Here is a 20312-nt window from a genome sequence, read left to right on the forward strand (position 1 = left end):
CAAAATAATGATTATGACAAAAGAAAAGTCATTTGCCACCATTGTCATGAACCGAGGCACTATAAGCCTCAATGTCCCAAGTTGAAGACAAGAAAAGAAAGCTGCATCTGTTGGTTCAGAATAAAAAAACCAAACCAATTAAGATGCACATGTATCTATGACATAATTAATGAAAATCCTTCAACCTCTTCTCAAAGGAGCATCCTCCTCAACTTAAGCCTCAATCGGAGTAGCTGTCTCTGTAATAACTATATTTTTCCGTTAACTATTTGAATATTTTTATATAAATAAAGCGTAATTCATGTGATTCGGGCATGGATCTAAGTTATGGATCCAGGATCCATATATGGTCTCTCTCTCTATATATAGGTACAATATCTTATATATATACTTATAAAATAAATAAATAAATAAATAAATAAATAAATGGAAAAAATATATATATACGTACATCAAGGGATCCATGATTGGATCCATTCGGATCCAACTCGTGGATCCATATCGCGTGGGTAGTGCGGATCCAAAACCGCGGCTGGACCCGGGTCTCGGACCCGTCCGCAGCCCGCGTGCTTATAAAAAAAAAAAACAGAAACAAAAGAAACAAAGGGGTCAGCCGCTACAGGGTTGAACCCGATAGTGAAAAGAAAAGGGGAAAGCTAACGCTGTGTGAATCGGGTGGGGTGCGAGGCCGCCGGGTGGAGGGTGGAAATCCCCTCCCTTTTCGGGGATCGCCCTCCCTATTTAGAGCCCTCACCTGCCCTCTTTGCCTCTCGCTATCCTTCTCCCCCTCGTTTCACTCACTCTCCTCTGTCTCTCATCCCTGATCTCTCTCTCTCTCTCATTCTCTCCTGCCCTCTGTCTCTCGCTTTTTCGCGCGCGGCTGCAGGAGAAGCCGACGCCGGCAACCATCCTCTCACTGCAGCGACTTCCAGATCCCCACAACAGGTAGGTTTTACTGTCTATTTTTCCTCAGAGGTACTGTAAGTCGGGCATGCTTTGTGGGGACGACCGGAAATCCCTAAGTGAAAAGGGGATTTGGAGCTTATCACAATGGAAATCCCAAATCGACTGATTCGGAGATTTCAGATTTCCGATGTAGGTTTTTTGTCGATTTCTTTTGGGTATTAAGTGTGCCAGTGAGTGAGTGGGAGTCCAAGAAATCCCAAATAGAATAGAAAAAAAGGGGGTTTGCATATGGACATTAAGGGTTTCAGATTTCTAAGTTTAAGAGGGGTACTGTTAACCCTAATCCGAAAACCCCCAAATCTACGATTTGGGGAGGGATTTCGTATTTTTATTATGAAGGAGTGATTGTGGGGGGTTGTCGGGAAACCCCAAATTGAGCAATTTGGGAATTTCTGATGGTCTGGATCAGAAAAAAAACATAGTATGTCGGGTTATGCTAAGGGGTTTTGGCTATTCATTAGGTTCGAGTATTATTTTGATTTGACTGTAGTGTAACAGGGTGTTTTATGGTTTCATGGGCAAAAACATAATGGTTGAATTCTCTTTATATGTTGGCAGAAATGAATCACACTCTGCATGTTTTATGAGATGAAAGAGGGTTTTAGTTCTCCTGATACGATATTTAGATCATATGCTATTAAACAAGTGTGTTAAAATATTTCTGTGATCCAAATTGTTAAGTCTGTTAGTTAGATTAATTCTTTTTATGTCATGAGAGTTCTGTGTTAGTTAAATAGCAAAACCTTGTGCAAATATTAATTTCTACAGTAAGGTAGTGTCGGCATGAGTGTTCACGCTACTTAGCTTAACTGGAAACAAGGTTAAGGTACAATTATAAAGTCCTCTTTCCATCGGGGTTGTCAGGCAGGTTTGATTTGGTTTTCTGCCAATTATCCTTCTGTTAGGATAGGGTTGCGGTAGGTTTAGGTTGATTAATAAGTTTGATCAGTCACTGGTTATGTTTCTGCATTAATCCGATTTAGCTAATGGTGTTTCCCATTTTTATCTTAGACATGTCAGAGTCATCAAAATTTAGATTTCAATTGATTCTAACCATGTTGATCATTAAAATATAGGGTACCAATGTTGCCTTTCCTTAATTCAGGGGAGACACTTGTTTTAGATGGAATCCATATCACTGTTGGTGGAATTGGTCTGTAGGCGGTTCTCAGTTAATTTTTATCCACTTTGCCTAGATGGTGTTAGCTTCCCTTATTAGAGTATGAGGTTTGGATGGTCAATCAGTTGCTTCCTTTGCAATGAAATAGCGGAAAAATGTGGTTTTATTGTGCGAGCCGAACTGTGGTGTGTGCAAGTTCCATCCTCTTACTGCATTTTGATCTTACATGCGTCGTCTTTTTGTTGTATATAGCAGTGCTTTTGTGAAACCAAGCTTGTAGTTTAATGGTTTATGCTTTGTATCGTTTTGATGTATTGTGTTTTTCTTAGCTATCTTTATTTGGTTGTGTTGCTCGACGAGAACTAGGGTTGCGTGAATCTGTATGGGTAATCAATTATGGGGATATCGTCGGTTGTTTGATCGAAATGGAGGTTTTGGCTTCTTGTATATCGATGGTATATTGAAGCAAAACTGCAAAAGTGAGTTTTCTTCCGTCCTTCCCTTCTTTTCTTTGATGGGAGTTAAGTTTTCTCTTGGTTATAGATTATGGGAAATTGTGGGTCTGTGAAGTGTGAACCTTGTGGAACTGCAGTTTGATATTCAGATTATAGGCATGTATGGTGCTTTGGGGTTTTGTTGGAATCAGTGAAATTTTGTGCGGTTCTTCTTCAATGGGGAACTCTAGGCTGTTGGCTTTTCCACGATTTTGATTGAAAGAGTTGTTGTGCTGCTGATTTTTGGATCATGATTTTGTTGGATTTTAAGGTTTTTATGGGATTCTTAAAAGAAAGGAAAGGAAACAAATTAAAATTTTGATTTTATTTTTCAACATTTTATTTTTCTGGTTTAAGGGATTTAAGGTAAATATCATTGAGAATTTTGATAGAACTTTGTGTCGATAATGGTAATTTCAACAAAATAAAATTATTCTCTTGTCGGTATCTGATGCAATAAATTTCACATTAATTTATAGGTTAAATATTTCTTCTGTTTTTGTTTTTTAGGCTGCAGGGATAGTATTTATCCTTGATTTTTGGAAATAAGAGCATCAACTGTGTGCTGTTGTTAGGCTGCTTGTTGATGTCATGGCAATCTCGATACTTTTGCGTCTTCAGAAAATATGGCCATTTACTCTTTCAAAGGTGGATGACCTGAAAGCGTCGAACAATTTGGTTCGTGGACTCGCTGTTCCTGAACATACCAAGAAGTTTGTTTTTGCACTTCGTGAACCTCAGTCCAATTCAGTTGTTTATATATTAGCTACCCAAAATTTGTCAGAACAGTCTGCACTAGATGCAGAGCGTCTGATTAGGGAAGTTAAACCAGATGCTGTCGTGGCTCAGGTGTCAAATTCAACAATGGATGATATCCAATCAGAAGAGATTAATCTGACTGAAGATCATTCTCGCATGGTGCCAACTTCTTATTTTGGGGTTCTAAAAGAATGCTTCACAGAGAAATTTAGCAAGGTTCAATATGAGAATGTGGCTGGGTGCCAAGTTTTACAACAAATCTTCGGGGTTGGATTTTATGGGCACTTTTTAGCTGCTAAGAAGGCAGCAAAGGAGGTGAAGTCTCCACTGCTTTTACTTGATCCTCCTTTAATAAGTTCTGGTCTGGATCACAAAAATGAAGGTGTTTCAGGAGGGAGCAATATTCAGGAAATGGCTACAAGGGTATCATTTGCGCTGATACAATCCAATGGTTTGAATCCTGGGAAACTTGTCGTTCAGTCAGGAGATGCATCAACCATTCTATGTAAGAGGATTTGTCTAACTGATAAGTTTCAGCTGTCAGCTGTAAGATCCTTGGTTTCTTCCCTAGATTTTCCACTCTTGAAGTTGGATCCTTCAAATTCCTCTGTGGGTCCTAATGGAAGTCAGACAAACTGCAATTCAGATGCAGAATTTGAAGTTCCATCATATGCACAATCCTTTTATCTTCTGTTGACTGATTTACATAACATATTCATTGGCCTTCCAATCATTGGCAAAGCTCTAGTTCATGTTCAGAAGATGCTTGTCAATGTTGACAGAGGTGAAAATGTTGATCCAGACATTTTATGTGAAGCTCGCAAGTTCAGGATTGCAGTTGAAGGCTTGAGAGTTGCTTTGAATGATGCTGCTCGGACTCCTCTTAACAAAAGGGAAAAGGATTCAGGAAATGTGAGTTTTGCAGATCTTCCCCATGAAGAGAAGTGTCATGTTCTATTTGCTCAATCCCTTAAGAATCATGCGAGAAAGTTTGGATCCCTGGTAGCAATAGTTGATGTCAGTTGTTTAGCTGGCATTCGAAGGCATTGGAACACCCCTGTCCCTCCAGAGATTTCAGATTTAGCAGCTGAATGTTTCACATTATATGAAGATGATGGAGAAGCAGCTCTGGAGCACCATGCAGACAGGAAGAGGTTGTTAGCTGACAAACCTGTTGTGGCAGTTGGTGCCGGTGCAACTGCAATTTTAGGAGTCACCGCATTTCCCAAAGCTTTCCCTGTGTCAAGCTTTGTTAAATTAATATCTTACAAAGTTCCAGTTACTCTAAAGATGGGGTTTGCACACACACCAAGAGCAATTGCTGCGCTCGGCAAAATTCTTGGCACCCCAAAGGTGTTTGCTCCACTGAAGGCAACTGTATCAGGTGTCACTAGTTCAGGAACCAATATGTCTACTGTGAAAGTTGCAGCTTCTGCGGAGAAAATCCGTGCTGTTGCCCATGGCATCATAGCATCTGCTGAAAGGACTAGCTTGTCTGCAATGCGAACAGCATTTTATGGAATCATGAAGTCATTCCGTGGTCAACCGGTTGGAGCTACACCTTGGGCTGCCTTTGGTTTCAGTATTGCAGCTTGCTCAGGATTACTGATTTTTGGAGATGGAATTGAATGTGCTGCAGAGGTTGTTCCTGCCGCAGCAACAATTGCCTGCTTGGGCCGTGGACTGAGAAGTTTACATGAGACATCTGAAGTTGTGAAACACTCAGATTCATCTAAATTGCAAGAAATGATTCAGAACACATTGTACAATATGAAGATAAAAAAAATCTAATAAAAACGATTCTTTTTGGTAGGATATTTTTCTTGATCGGATGCTGATTATGTGCCAGTTAGACCAGTGTGCTGTCCTTTTTAGTGCATATCTTGATCTCCAAATCAAGCATCTTAACCTGGTTACACATGGATCCAACCATGAAATGGGGAGCAACAATATGACACATTGATGTAAATTATGAAGAGAGGTAATGATCATCTTTTTTCTTTTTCATTTTGTAATATTAGGGTTGCTTAGATGTTTGTAATTTTGATCTTACTGGCGATAATTCCTTGAGGATTACATGTAATATTTTTTTCCATATTTAGTTAGAGAAGAAAAGAAATGGAATCACTTCAGCATATCTTTTTAGCTACCTAACATCTTTTTGTAAGATATGTGTTTTTCTTGCAGGGGGCCTCTGCATGCTATGACAACTTTCCTTTCCAGGCCATGTTAAATGGTTTTATTACTATAGATGATGAAATTAACTAATGAGGGTAGAACTTGTCAAGCATAGAGGTCTTGACGTCTAGGGGCAGTCTGGTCATTTGCTCTGTATTAGTCCTGTTGTAATTCTGTTATGCTGTATGGGTATTTTTGTCATGAGAATGTTATATATATATATATAGATAGATAGATAGATAGATAGATACACACACACACACACACATAGGGCATCCTCTCAATTTGAAAAAGAAGAATGGTCCATTGCTTTCTCCCTCTCTCTCTTTTCGCTTTTCTTTCTTCCTCAAGATACATCATGATTCATGGCACACTTCCCAAGTCTGCAACTCCACAAAATCTTACATGGTATCAGACCAGGGGCGAGAGTAAGCACCCCCATTAAATCTAAGCTTGCTGGTAAGGCTGATCTCTATTCCCCTCTTATCTTGCTAAACATTTCATTGTTTCTTCAAGAATATACATATATATTCCCCCCCCCCCCCCCCCCAAAAAAAAGTCCTTTATTTCAAATGATTCCTTTGAGTCCTTGGTCTTGAATCGTCTCTTCATCCTTTTCTTATTGTTTATCCTCTTTTCTTTGGTTGCTGTTATTTTTCTTTATTGTTTCTCCTTGCTTTGTTTCTCACCTAGTTTATCTTGTTTTTACCTTGTTCTTTTATTCTAGATTTTCCTGCATATCATAGTCACAAATATCGGTATCGGCTATATCTTGACGAGGCTATTGCGATATTATAGGTTTGGTGCTAAATCTCGAAAAAATCTCGGGGCTTAAACAAATAAAAAATATATAAAAACAACAAAAATATCATGTTTAGATAATAAAATACATATATAATAAAAAATAAGCAAAAAATACAAAATAACAAAGAAAAACACATTTAAGATGTAGAAAATAAATATAAACAGTAACAATAATCAACAATATCACATTATTATCAAATTGGCGATATTGTAAAAAAATCACAATATTTTACCTGAAACTACAACGATAATATCACAATATTTTGAAAATATCACAGATATCCATGACTATGCTTCATATTCTTTGCGTATTGTCAACCATACTTTCAGCATATTCTTCCTTAAAAAAATATTTATATCATTCTTGGCTGACATCATTGTGATGTCAGCATAAAGCCTGCACATTCACATATGATTTGTTGTTATTGTTATCGACTAGCAAAAAAAAGGATCTGCCTTTAAAAAAACGGTATCAGAAAAAAATATAAAAAAAGGATCGGCCAAAAGAAAGAAAGAAAGGAAGAAAAAGGCTTGTAGATTCTAGTTGTTTCAATTTCTCTCAAAAACGTCTTATTATCTTCTAAATCCTGTTTTGATAAAATCTGATAAAGTTTGTGTTATGGATTCTCCAAGTTCTAGTTCTCCCATTAATTCCTCATTTCTTAGTCAGCTTGAAACATATGGTTCCTTTTATCTGTAACCATAGTTTGATGGGGCATCCCAACGAGGCTCTACTTGTTCCACAAAGTTCATATTGCAGTCAAAATCAAAGGATGGCAAACAAACAAATAAGCTTGTGCCCAATCCTGATTTTTCTATGTGGTTCAAGAATGAACAAGCCATTGTAGCCTATATCATGGCTACTCTCTCTCTCTCTCTCTCTCTCTCTCTCTCTCTCGTGAAAATGCCAAAAACATAGAGAAAGCGTTATGATGAAGTGTGGAGAAGGAGAAAAATGTTACACCCCAAAATCTTAACTCGAAAAAACGTGCCAATATTTTTTTTTTTATAATGTAGTAAATGAATGCAAAACCTTATGGATGGCATTGCTCCAACCAGATTAAGCATTAGGGGTCCCGTCTAAGCGTAAGTGCAAGCGTATATTAGCCCACTAAAACCAAGTCTCAAAAAAAATATAACCAAGGACAATAATCCTATTTATAACATTACTCTAATGGGACTATGTACTAGGGGACCCACATGAGCATAAGCACAAGCATATATTAGCCCACTAGAACTAAGGTTGAAAAAGAGATGACCATGAATAGAATTTCTTTCATCAAAGAAACATAATTTAATAAAAACATTTAAATTATTTTTTGTTAGAAATCTTGAGCAGGTTACAAGTAATTAAATACAACGTGGGACTGGATCCAAATCCCATACATATAAAAAAAACAATGCCTTGCTCTGTTACTACCGAAATATGAAAACTTTGAATCCATTTCATGTATTAATACGAATCCTTTCCAAGACCGATGCCTTGCTCTGTTACTATATCATGAAACGGTGAAGACTCCAATGCACTCCATGATGATCTCCAAGACTCAAAACATTTATACATTTAAACAACAAACTTAAGAATTAAAAGACATATATCAAAATGTAAATAAATAATTTTATTCATAATAAGCATTAAAAGAAATACAAAATAAAATTACATTCAATTCTCACTACAATGCACTCAAAGAAAAAATAATAAACAATCCTAATACTACCCATCACTCTCTTAGCTTACACATAGAGGAGAAAGGAAGGAAAGAGTAAAGGAGAGGAAGTCCTCTCAATAGCCAATAAGGAGAAGCTTCCCGACGGCTAGAATTTCTAGCTGTTGCTGTTTGACTTAGTCCCCTATATATATTGTAAATATATATTATAATATATATTATAATATATATATATATATATATATATATATATATATATATATATATATATATATATATATATGTGTGTGTGTGTGTGTGTGTGTGTGTACCAGAGTTACCGAAAGCACCTAGGTAAGTGGTGAAGCGCGGAACGTCACGCTTCCGAAACGCGGAACGTCGCGCTTCCAAAACGCGTGGGGAAACACCCTTTTTAAATGGGAAGCACACTTCCCATCACGCTTCCCCCATTTTTTCATTTTTTTGTATTTTTTTGTATTTTTATTTTTTATTTTCACTTCCCCTTCGCTTCCTAGATCGCTTCCGGTTCGCTTCCGAGACGATTCTTGATTCGCTCCTAAGTGGTCCCACGCTTCCCGCTTCCTAAAATTTTGAAAGTACCTCGCTTCCCACTCCCGCTTCCTCAACTAGCAACCATGATGTATACATATATACTATACTATATACACAAGTATGTATATGTACAAATAACAATATACGTATGTGTATACATATATCTACAAAACGATACATTTAATCTTAACATGTATGACACATGAATATGTAGATGATATGCCGATAGAGCAATCTCATGAGCGCATACAAACCATCCATGGACTGACTAATGAGAGCATACAAAAATTCTTAAGTAGCACATCTCAACAAAAGCACCACATAAAATTTAAAGAACATGCTTTGACATGTGCATAAAGTCACCAATGATCATTATGATAAAGCACAATACATATAACAAAATTAGCAAGGTGAAGATACAAGAGAGCCATAACAAGATCCACCAAATCACCAAAGTGAATACACAAAAAACCACAAAATAGTGATATTTAAATATCACCACTAAAGTCCACGAAATACACAAGTGGACAATCAATAAGAGAAACACTCACAATGGAGTTCACACACAAAACCCTCAAAGGGGTATTCTCACAAAAAATATTATTTTATTGATTAAAGAAATGCAATAAAATGCATTTTTTTGTGAACAACATGAAAAACATATAAACATAGTATTTAAGATTTTAAGAAACTATATATATTTGTTGCAAAATATAACTTTCATTACGATATTTTTCAAATATATATATATATATATATATAATCGAAATATATATTTCAAATAAACATGCTTATGCAAAAACATATGTCAAAAGATAATAATTTTCACAAATTCTAATTTCAATTAATTTGAAAACATATTTATTTTTAATAAATAACCATAATATTTTAAATATATACCATAAAAATTTAAAGTAGAAAATCCAAAGAAACATACCGGAATACGAGTCTTGAATCCAAGCCGTACATCAATTCAAATCTTTCTTTTGAGGCATAAACACGAACAAGATGCCACACTCTGATGCCATGTAAGGAAATAGCATGAAACCCAAGACATTCCAAATCGTAATCCAATTGCTAAACAAAATGTATTTGAATACTAACAATATAAAAACTTGATACAAGTTGTATGAATAAATGGTTTCATTCATAATGAATAACAAAATAAATAAATACATAACGGCATCACTACAATACATTCATAAACATACAAAAAACCTAAAACTACTCATCACTCTTGCAAGTTACAAAGCACACACCCACCCCTATTCATAGAGAAAAAAGAGAGGGAGAATAGAGGAAGAGAGGAGAGAAGGTCCTCTCAAGTAAAGAGAGAGATACCTCCCAACGGCTAGAATTCTAGCTGTTGGGACTAAGTCAACTTGTTTAACTTAGTCTCAATTATATATATAGCCGTGTCCCCCTAATGGGCACAACTTTGACTGAGTCTTATTATTGTTATATATATATATATTTAAAAATATATATACATATATATATAGCCGAGTCCCCGTGTCCAAAATTTTTGAAATTGCGCCGCACCCGCACCCGCATCCACACCCATGTGACATAGCTACCTACCTAAGAAGCTTCCTGGATCAAACCAAAACTCGATAATTTTCCCTGAACTGACTTTCCAAATGGCCCCTGCCTTAATAATTGGCATACTCTCTCAGAAAAAAATAATTGGCATACTTTCTCTAACATTTCTTCATCCCCAAGATGCTAACCTGACCTGCTTCTTGTCCCAGTGGACTCTTTTATAAGATACTTAGACTGGAACCAAACCGACCAAGGATTTCTCTTTAGATGCTACAACCCAACCTAATTTGGCCAAAAGACTAAGAATAACATCTTTAACCAATCTAATGAATAAACCCACCCCATTTGATGGCCTGCAAACCTTATCCCATCTCAACAAATGATGCCTATGATGAGACTGTGAATCATTCCAAAGGAAATCTCTCATGTTTTTTTCTATATGGGAACTAATTAATTGGGGAAGCTTAAAACACATCATCCAATAAATCGCCACAGATGCCAAAACTAAATTAATCAGAACGATTATACCAGCCATTGAGAGAAGATGACGACTCCAAGTGTCCAATTTTGATTGCATTTTCTAAATCAAAGTAGAGCACAAAGTCAAGTACAACTTACCTTGAAAAATAGGGATTCCCAAATATTTGATAGGGAGGTTACCTTATTTCCATTGAGATAAATCCGCTACCTCTATTACTCTACTATCAAAAATATTGAAATGAAGAATAAAAATTCCTTCAGAATTTTGGGTCCTGACTTCGAAGCAAATTCTTGGATGACATTCAAAAATCATTCAACTAAGCTCTTCCTATCTCGAATAAAAGTAAGCCATCTGCATAGAAAGTATGGCTCCAGTTGAACTCTCTATCCAACAAGGAATTATTTTCTTCTTTCTTTCCTCTAATTCCATCCTCCCACTTAACCTTTCCATCGTGATCAAAATAAAATATGGAGATAATGGATCTCCTTGACTACTCTAGAATCTTTCACCTGGTTGACCATTGATAATAACTGCAAAACTAGGTGTAGAAGCACATAACATAGCGTTTTTAATTCACTCATGGAAACCAAGAAATCTCATCAAAGAAGCCGAAAAATCCCAATCAACTCTGTCATAGGCTTCTATGAGATCTGTTTTGAAAATGAAGTTGGTCTTTTTACTATATTTCAACGTATCTACCAATTCATTGGCTATTAGAATACTCTCCTCGATACTTCTTGTTAAGATTAATGTATCCTTTTTTTTTGTGTGTATATATATATATATAATGTTTTTTTTAGTTTTTTGCCTTAAAAATGGACAAAAATAGACTCAATCAAAGTTGACCGAGTCCAAAATGTGGACAGATTTGGCCCCGGTGTGTTGACCGAGTCCGACACTTGGTTGACCGTGTCCGAAGCCGCACCCGTGTCAGGGCGTGTCGACGCGGGTGCGTCGACCCCTAGCCGAGTCCGTGTGACATAGGTAGGTGGGCAGCACACTTCCTGAAAATTTACTTCGGAAGCGTGATACTCGCTTCCGAAACTTGACGGGAATCTCGATTCTCCTATGCTTCCCACGCACTTCGTCCATGCTTCTTATATGTCATCTCGCGCTTCTTTTCATGTTCTATATGTGCTTCATATACTTCTCACTCACTTACTGTGGGCTTTCTCTAAAGAGGTAACCATCATTTTTAGATTTTGACAAAAAATTAATTCTTACAACAAAAAATCATGAAATTTAAGAATAGTAATTTTTATTTTAGTTTTTATTCACTTCTCAATCAATTCCAATTGCGCTTCTCATATTGTTTTCTATTGTATTCACATTTTGCTTTCAAATTGATTTCTTGTCTCTCTTCCTATAAATTTCAAAATGCCTCACTTCTCACTTCTGCATCCCGTATTTTTTCCACTTCTCCTTCCTAGTCCGGCAACCTTGATTTGATCATTGGGTTGGGCAGTTTATATTAGCTAGTATGTTAGATAGGAGTTGGACCAAAGGTGAATTCAAGCCCATGAAAAGAGTCAAAGTAGAAGTCTTAGAGGTGTTATTATCTCAGTCCTGTGTTTTTATCTAGCAATTTTCTTCAGGCTAATGATGAAATCATCCAGGCGGTAAAGGGAATTGCTCGGAATCGAGGCCAAGAGGATAAACTGATGTGGATGAAAGCTAACGAGTTTTCTACAGCATCAGCTTGGGAGACGGTCAAACATGAGTGGGACAAATGGAAATTCAGTAACGTAACCTGGTGTAATGAGAATAGGCCGAGAGCAGCGATCACCTTTAAATTAGCTATAGATAAGGTGATGCTTACCCAAAATAGGCTGAAGCTGTGGGGCTTTCAAATGATAAATGTATGTATTTTCTGTTTGAAGGTGGAAAAATCAGTGGACCATCTATTTGTCAATTGTCAACTGGCTAGAAGCACCCTAAAGAAGGTAATCAGTTTGTTTAATCTCTTCAGAATCCCTAACATCAATTTAGAGGTGCTAGCAGAGTGGTGGTCGAAGATGAGGGTTGACTGCAAAAAAGTCAGGAAGGTTTGGAGGATTTCTTTGCAAGTGATTGTCTGAGGGTTGTGGGAGTGCAGAAATAGTATGATGTTCAGAGAAGATAGCTTCAAAGAAGATGAATTCATAAGTTTTACTTTGAACATGGTCAGGGAAAGTAAAATAACGGTAATGCAAAGGTCCCAAAGTGAGATTCTCATGAAATGGATGTATGCAAACAGATGGAAACCCCTCCAAAAGAGTGGCATAAAGTTTCAATAGATGGAATGAATGGGGCTAGATGGCAAATCGGATTGAAACCATGGAGGAGAGTATATCTATGCAGGTACTTTAGTCAGACCCAAAAGAGAGGGTTCAATTGAATTTAGTTGGTGGGGAGAGATCATCTAATTAGTACCAGATAATCACAAGGTCATAATTGAATCGTCCAAGAAGGAAGCAATTCAGATTATCAATGCAGCACTAGAAGGACGATGAGCAAGATGGACTTCGGACATAAATGGAGGGCGATGGATAAAATTTGGAAAGTTGACAGAGTACTTTGTGTCTAGACTCGTGTTTCAAATAATTATATGGCATGGAATCTAGGTAGGCTAGGAATCTTTAGAGTGGATAGGATCTGGAAAGACAAGCCTCCTTAATGGTACCTGTATCAGAAAGATTTGTAATTGGACAGTTTTCGTTTATCCAAAAAAAAAAAAAGTCCACCCGTCTCATGAATTTGATTTCGATGAAGGATTGACCTAGGGAAAGGGTTGCATGGACCAGATTGAGAGCTCAAAGGCTGATGGAGTATACAAAAAGGAGACTAAAATGAGTCGCCAAAATTGAAAGGGCCACTTGTGGTGGAGACATCATAGAATTGGCATGCACGATAATAACTGCACAGTGCATGGTGGTCTGTTACAATCCTAACGGTTTAAGGGCAAAGCTTTATGCACCTTAATCACTCTAGGGCTAGACATAAGCAGTGATAGTGTTAAATATTACTTGTTTTCTTTTTTCCTTTTTTTTTGTTTTGTTTTTGAAGAAAACACTCATTTCATTCATTGTTATGAGAATTATTAATTTTGGCCAATAACTGATGTTAAATATCTTTTGATGATGTGCATAAAATATCATAACGAGCTTTCTGGTGTTTTGGTTCTTCTTAAGAATATGCTGGAGCACACTAATCAATGAGAAGGATAAAGTGTTTAATGTTAGCTATTATCTGTAAATAGGCCAGCCAGCGTATTGGTGGCTCACCTGCCTCAGCGTATTGGTACGCAAGGGAAGCTCTTTGTGGTAAATAACTTGTCCACAATCTCTCACATCAAAACCTTTAGTAGTTCTCATGAATAATCCTGATGTGAAATTATTATATATAATTTTACCAAACTACCCCCAGGTGTCACTTCTGAAATTTACGTTGTTGGCTTTAGGTGTAAATTAAGTCCTGCCTTTCAGAAGGATAAAGTAAAAGATATTATTCTCAAAAAGTAGCAAAGAATAGCTTAGTACTTTAGTTTGGTAAACATAGAAGCGATTCTTTTAACCTAAAAAAGTATCAAAGATTTTCGAGTGTAATCTTAGGGCTGGCCTACGGTTGCTAAATTCCTTGGGATCCCCCTTGCTCACCGAGTACATCCAGAGGCGTAGTTGTGTGTGTGTGTGTGTCGGGGGGGGGGCGCTCCTGAAACAGTTAATTTTTTTTTTAAAAGCCCAGTCCTAGCCCAGCCCTGATTCCATATGAAATAGATTTTTATCCATTTTTGTAGCCCAGCCCAGCCCTGACTGCAGCAAATAGTTTGATTTGTCCATATGAAATAGTTTATTATTAATAATTGCAGCCATTTTTTATTTTATCTCAAAAATTTTTTTCAGGGGGGGGGGGGGGGCTGCCCCCAAACCCTCGACTATCACACCAAACATATTTTTTTTGCTACACCCCTGTTTTGCTCCTCCCCCCCCCCCCCCCCCCCCGCCCTCACATGAATCCTAGCTACGCCACAGAGTACATTGGATGCAAGAGACATCTCATATGTAGGTTTCGACCCATTGTCATCCCATGTAAGGTGACAAATCAGGATCACCCCTATCCAGAAAGGCGAAGCAAGGGCTTCAAGCAAGTTAAACTTCGGTGAACCCCCTACACTAGGATTATGTTTGGTGCACTCAATTTACTATAGTATAAAGTCATGGTCCCTGCGGATACGGTCAACATGGTTCATTTATCAGGAATGACCATTGAATGCTCTCGCTAAAGGCGGCTTTGGAGAAGTGGAACTCAGCAGGTTTTAAAGACAAGTTAGTTCACAGAAGTTGGCTCTTAACATTCCATACAGTTGTTTGGTGCATGTGGAGGAGCCATTTTTGAAGGAAGGATCCAAAGTGCCACTTCCGTGAAAAAGGAGGTCCTACTAATGATTAGAGATCGTCTGCAAGAGACCCTTGAATCATGTTGCCAACAATTGGAGGAGGTTACACTCTTGGTCTCCTCCGCTGTCAGGCTGGATAAAAGTTAATATTCATGGAGTTTTTGTGCAGCAATGGTTTTATGGTCAGTGGCGGGATGTAGTTCTGGAGGATAGAGAGCGGGTATGCTGGAAGGCATGAGGAACCTTAGTTGGGACTTGCTGATCAGTGATCATTGTGGAAAGCAGCAGGTCTGATGTGATCAGTCCCACCCGAAACTTGTTGGAAGGGAGAGGAGTCCAGAACAGCGAGTGTGGACAGCTAAACAGAATTTTTGTACGGGTTCAAAGGTTTCAGGACTAGCTTGGCTAATTATAGCCAGGACGGCGAGTTCCGGGTTAGATAGGTCCTAGAAGGAACGTCCCCTGGACTGGTCCCCCATGCTAGGGGTAATATTTTGGTGTAAATTGTGTTCTTTAATAAAATTGTGGCACGTGTATGACTAACCGCAGCCTGCCTTTTATGAAAAAAAAAAATGATACATTGTTTTTTCAATCATAAAATTTTAGTGCATTGCTTAACACAAACGGACCATCTAAAACCTGTCATGACTAAATAGACCTCGTAGATTATATTTATAGGCCTTCATCTATAAAAATCAAGAATGTTGAAAAACATGTGGTTTTGATAAAAGGTGTGGTACAGTCTACCCCATACTATGTACATTTGTTTAAAATGTTAAATGGTGTAAAAATTTGTGAAGACGCTATGGCATCTAAGAATTGGTACCGGGCAAAAGGATTTTGCAGCAGACAAATATACACAGTTGAAATGTTTCCATGCAGGAAAATGCATTTTCTGGCATTTTTTTTTCTCTTCTAATTTCATGTCAAAAAAAAAAAGATAAATAGACACCACAAATAATTTAAGGTGAACAGGATAATCCCACAAATGTTTAACCCTTCAAACGACCGCAGCGCTGAGGGAAAGAAGGTCGGAAATTTTGTTGGTGTAGAAATCTGGTTGTATCGAGTTGCTTGGATCTTGAAGCATTGACAGAGTTGTCACACCTGTATCATTCATCAGCATTAGAAATTTAGAGACGCTTTGTATATGTGTTTCTCGCCGACACCAATTGTTTGGGATGAAGGCATTGTTGTTGTTGTTTGTATGTGTTTCTATATGCGTATACACATGCGCACGTGAACACACGTATACGGAGAGAGAGTTTCATGGTTACACTTCGCGCTCTCAGCGTTGCATGGTGTGTAAAGCAAAAAATGCATGCCAGTAGAAATGAATTATTCTTACCTGAAAGGACAAGAAGCGTTTTGCAGCCACCATTTTGGCCAAATAAAATGTCAGTATCCAACCTATCACCCACCATGCATATCTGTGACTTCTGTATGCCGAACCTGTAACAGATGACATAGATAAGAATTGGTTCATAGAGGACAAAACGTTGGTAAAAAAAGCTGGTAAGCACATAACAGTTGAACCATTTCTTTTCTGGAACCACAAAGCCCAAGTAACAGAGATCAATGTGACGCCAATATTCAAGAATCCAAATCAGACAACACTAGTAACACATCAGAATCTGCATGATTTTGAAATAATTTGTGTATAGTATCATAAAATTCTTTTGCTTTCCAGCAAAAAAATCGTCCAAACTACATGTGAGCATATGAATTCCAGGCAACACTATCAGGTACTTGAAACTCTGTACCAAGACATTTATGCACAACCTTAATCTGACAGTCAAACAAGAATGACTTTCTTTATTTTCTATTATATTCCAACAATAGGAAGAGGGAAAACGTCGGCAAAAAATTAGGAAATGTTACACAATTTTAAGGGTATGGCAAGTTGGTTATCCTGAATACTCCCAAAAGCATGGTTTCAGCATGAGTATGCTCTTAGCGTCTTGCAGCATGGTCGGTTGGTTGGTCTGTTTGGATATCATCTAACTAGTTTTCTTTGCTACTGCACCTGTGCGTCCACCTTGTTCTACTGTTTGTTTAAACTCAATCAGTTCTCTTATAACTTCTAAATGAAATTTCTGTTTAGAAGATCAAATATGCACAGATTCTGTCTTCCTCAAAAACTTCGCAAGAGTTCTCCATGAGAATGGAGAGAGTCATCCTAAATGCCAGAATCTATGACCATATGGAAACTTGAATAGTATATCTTTCATAAAATCTCCAATTGTGTATATTATATGGCTTTCTATGTGAATCAAATGATACACATTTTGCCTTTCCACCTCCTATATTTCCTTCATTTTCTTCTAATTGTTGATTCCTAACCTATGTTACATAGATATAGAGGCAGAAATGGGAAGAGATGCAGATATGCTTGGTACGACAAAGCAATTCTCAAAAATAGGATACAGGAACATGGCTGTGCATGTGCACACACAGATGTATATATGAATAATAACCTAAAGCAATAAAGCATGAATATCACCTCAAAGTGAAATCTCTTGAACAGCATTTCTAAATCACTATATTAACAGCATCAAATAATAAAACTAAATTGAAATTCAAATACTATGTAATTGATGACCATTTTTTAAAGAAAAAGAATGCGAGTACAAATACAAAACAAGTAATCAAGACCATACAAGGAAATAGATAACGTTAATGGCACAATACTGACTGTCTATGAAGTGTCCTGGTGTCTTCGACTATCATGTTGTGTCACACCAGATGCGCATGCTAAGTGAAGTGTCCATGTGACATAGTTCCTAACACTACCAAGATGTTGAACCAATCTACCTAAGCTGGAAAGAGAGCTTCAAAAATGACTTAGGAGAAGCTGATGCAATTACTGCAAAATATTCCCCTGCAATGACTGTCATTGAGAGATAGTCTACCAGTTTTGCCAGAATGAATGAGCAGCTAAAAGCATGCTGACGAGGAGGTCAAACCCTTCCCTGAGACAATAATTCTCCAAAGGCCTAGCTAATCTAAGATCAAGATGTTTATCATAGCTGAATCGTTCAATTCTCTGTGGGATCATGAACAGTGCAAGTTAGACAGAGTGCCAATCTCCATCATGTGAACCTCCCTATCCATCTAGCAGATGTAAGGGTTTGTAGTAAAAGATGTTAAAGAGTCCTTGTCCCTTTAAGGCTTTTGAAAACTCGTGGGATAAGGAAAATTAAGACCCATGGCCCTTCATTAGCAGGAACAAAATTGAGAAAAAACAGAGAGATAAAAGACCAGGATTTTTCTCATGGGATGTGAGGTTAGCTTTTGTGAAAAAGAGAGAAACTAAAAGAAGAAAAGGAACATCTAGGGCTTTCTTGGTGGGAATTTTCTAGAGCTTTCTCTTGAGTTAGGGTTTCTGGACATCAGTTCTTGGAGGCCATAAACTAGTAGGAGCTTACATCAAATACCCCTGTATTCTTGTTTTCTTGAATTACTGAAGAAAGATCTGTTTTTGCTGTCTTGTGGATAGTAGGCTTTGGTCAAATACATAATAATTAATAAACCATCAACAAACAGGCCAATAATCAGAACCAAGACCATATAAGAAATTATGAGTTGTCCGCCAAATAGTCCATCAAAAAGTTGGTGGATAGTAGCTCTTGGCCGACTATACCAAAAACAATCAGCAAATAGGTCAATACTCAGAACCAAGGAAGACCATATAAGAAATTATTGAGTTGTACTTGTTAGCCAAGTAATCCATCATAAAAGTTGATGGCTTGCCCACAACAAGTGGTTCCTTTTTAGTAGATCCACGTATTGCACCAACCATTGATCCACCACCTGGAACCAACAAATATTTTAGTTAAACTCATCTTCTGATGAATCGTGTAAACAACTAAATCAAATAAGAAAAGCAGAATCAATAGTTATGGAAAAAAGAAAAACAACTTCCAACTGCAATATGGGCATAAAAATAATAAAACAAAGGTGACATATGTATAAGCAAAAGAGAACAAACCTGCCCATTCTTGAGCATCAGTGAGGTGAGTTACAGCATCACAATTTGTAGCGATAAAAAGACAACCAGGATTTTCACGTATACAGAGTGTTCCATACCTTTCATTTACAAGAAAAAGGTCATGAAACAACACAAGGGTACTGTTGGCCATCAACAAAAGAAGATAATCACAGCCCTATAAATCACTACCATGTGTTTGCACCATTGCATCTAATAAAATGCAATACAATATCACTTGGAAACACAAAGAAATGCCAACAAAGTGTACGTAAGGACACGCACACACATACACACATGTTGGAAAAAATTTCCTACAATCATTTGTATGTACAAAACGACTTAACAAATCTACAACAACAACAACTACGCCTTCATCCCAAAATAATTGGGGTCGGCGATATGAACCAAAAAAGAAAATCATTATGGGTCTTCCACATGAATCCTTCTCCTCCAATCATTTCTATCCAATGCCATGTCCTCGGTGAGGTTCAAAGCATTCATATCCTTTCCTATCACCTCCATCCATGTCTTTTTAGGCCTACCCCGACCTCTTTTAACTAATATATTTAACAACTGTATGTACAAAACGACTTAACAAATCTAATTTATTAAATTTATTTTTTGGTAAATCTGACACTGTAAATATGATCTACATTGTCAGTTTTTTGAGGAACAACATTTGGATCGACGCCTTCCAATGGGTGAGTGGGTTTTCTTGTGATAAAAAAATCAATGGCCATAAACACTTCAAAATTGGTTGACTCATAAAAACATCATTTTTCGTTGAACAACGACAGGGGCCGGGGAGGGTGGGACGAACGAAGGAGGGGGCAGAGGAGGGAGGAGGGGAAGGGGTTTGGGGTGGTGGTGGAGGAACCTCTCAACGTACACAAAATTGAACACTCAGGGAGCATCCGATGTTTATTCAATGGGAAGGGGTTTCGATGATACCCCATTCTCTCTCTCTCTCTCTCTCTCTCTCTATATATATATATATATATATATATATATGGGTAATGTTTATTACAAACATTTGTAGGTGCAAACATCTCTAGATCTCCATGGCGCAGGTTGTTTTGATCCATTTGGACCTCATAGATGAATTCAACATGTCCAAAATAGTGGGGATCAGCTTTTTAATTGTGTTTTTTTTATCAAAAAACATGATTTTATGACCCAAGAAAGTATCACACATTATAGGCCATTGATTTTTGAAGCCTTGCAAAACCTGCCTACTTATCATAATCAGATGATCTAAGAGCCGTCTCCCACTAAGAAAAACAACCCAAAAAATGAAAAAATTAAAGAAAAGGATATTTGTACCAAAAATGGTCCCTCTCTCTCTCTCTCTCTCTCTCTCTCTCTCTCTCTCTCTCTATATAT

At 37.4% G+C, this 20312-nt stretch overlaps 2 protein-coding genes across 3 annotated transcripts in view; one reads left to right on the top strand and one right to left on the bottom strand.

Moving 5' to 3' along the window:
- The first annotated feature begins 619 nt into the window (after nt 1-619).
- LOC149840897 (uncharacterized) lies at nt 620-5474 on the top strand. 2 transcript variants are annotated; one of them, XM_090003441.1, is made up of 3 exons: nt 642-945; nt 2453-2565; nt 3091-5474. In XM_090003441.1, exon 3 carries the CDS (start codon nt 3172-3174, stop codon nt 5128-5130), a length of 1959 nt encoding a protein of 652 aa, XP_089859567.1. In that variant the 5' UTR covers nt 642-945; nt 2453-2565; nt 3091-3171; the 3' UTR covers nt 5131-5474. The 2 variants fall into 2 exon arrangements, with proteins under 2 accessions (XP_089859566.1, XP_089859567.1); XM_090003440.1 differs by lacking the exon at nt 2453-2565 and having other exon boundaries at nt 620-945.
- A 10320-nt stretch (nt 5475-15794) lies between these two features.
- The window catches only part of LOC149840898 (phosphoglycolate phosphatase 1A, chloroplastic-like), a 31895-nt gene continuing 27377 nt past the window's right edge, over nt 15795-20312 (bottom strand). The window contains exons 8-11 of the mRNA XM_090003442.1: nt 18930-19027; nt 18652-18751; nt 16287-16390; nt 15795-16045 (exon numbers count right to left, since the gene is read on the bottom strand). Of these exons, the coding sequence (XP_089859568.1) occupies nt 15939-16045; nt 16287-16390; nt 18652-18751; nt 18930-19027 (409 nt within the window). The 3' untranslated portion in view covers nt 15795-15938. The remainder of the gene's footprint in view (nt 16046-16286; nt 16391-18651; nt 18752-18929; nt 19028-20312) is intronic.

Source organism: Nuphar pumila, chromosome 4 (assembly GCF_984573655.1).
Source record: "Nuphar pumila chromosome 4, dmNupPumi1.hap1.1, whole genome shotgun sequence".
Taxonomy (NCBI): Eukaryota; Viridiplantae; Streptophyta; class Magnoliopsida; order Nymphaeales; family Nymphaeaceae; genus Nuphar; species Nuphar pumila.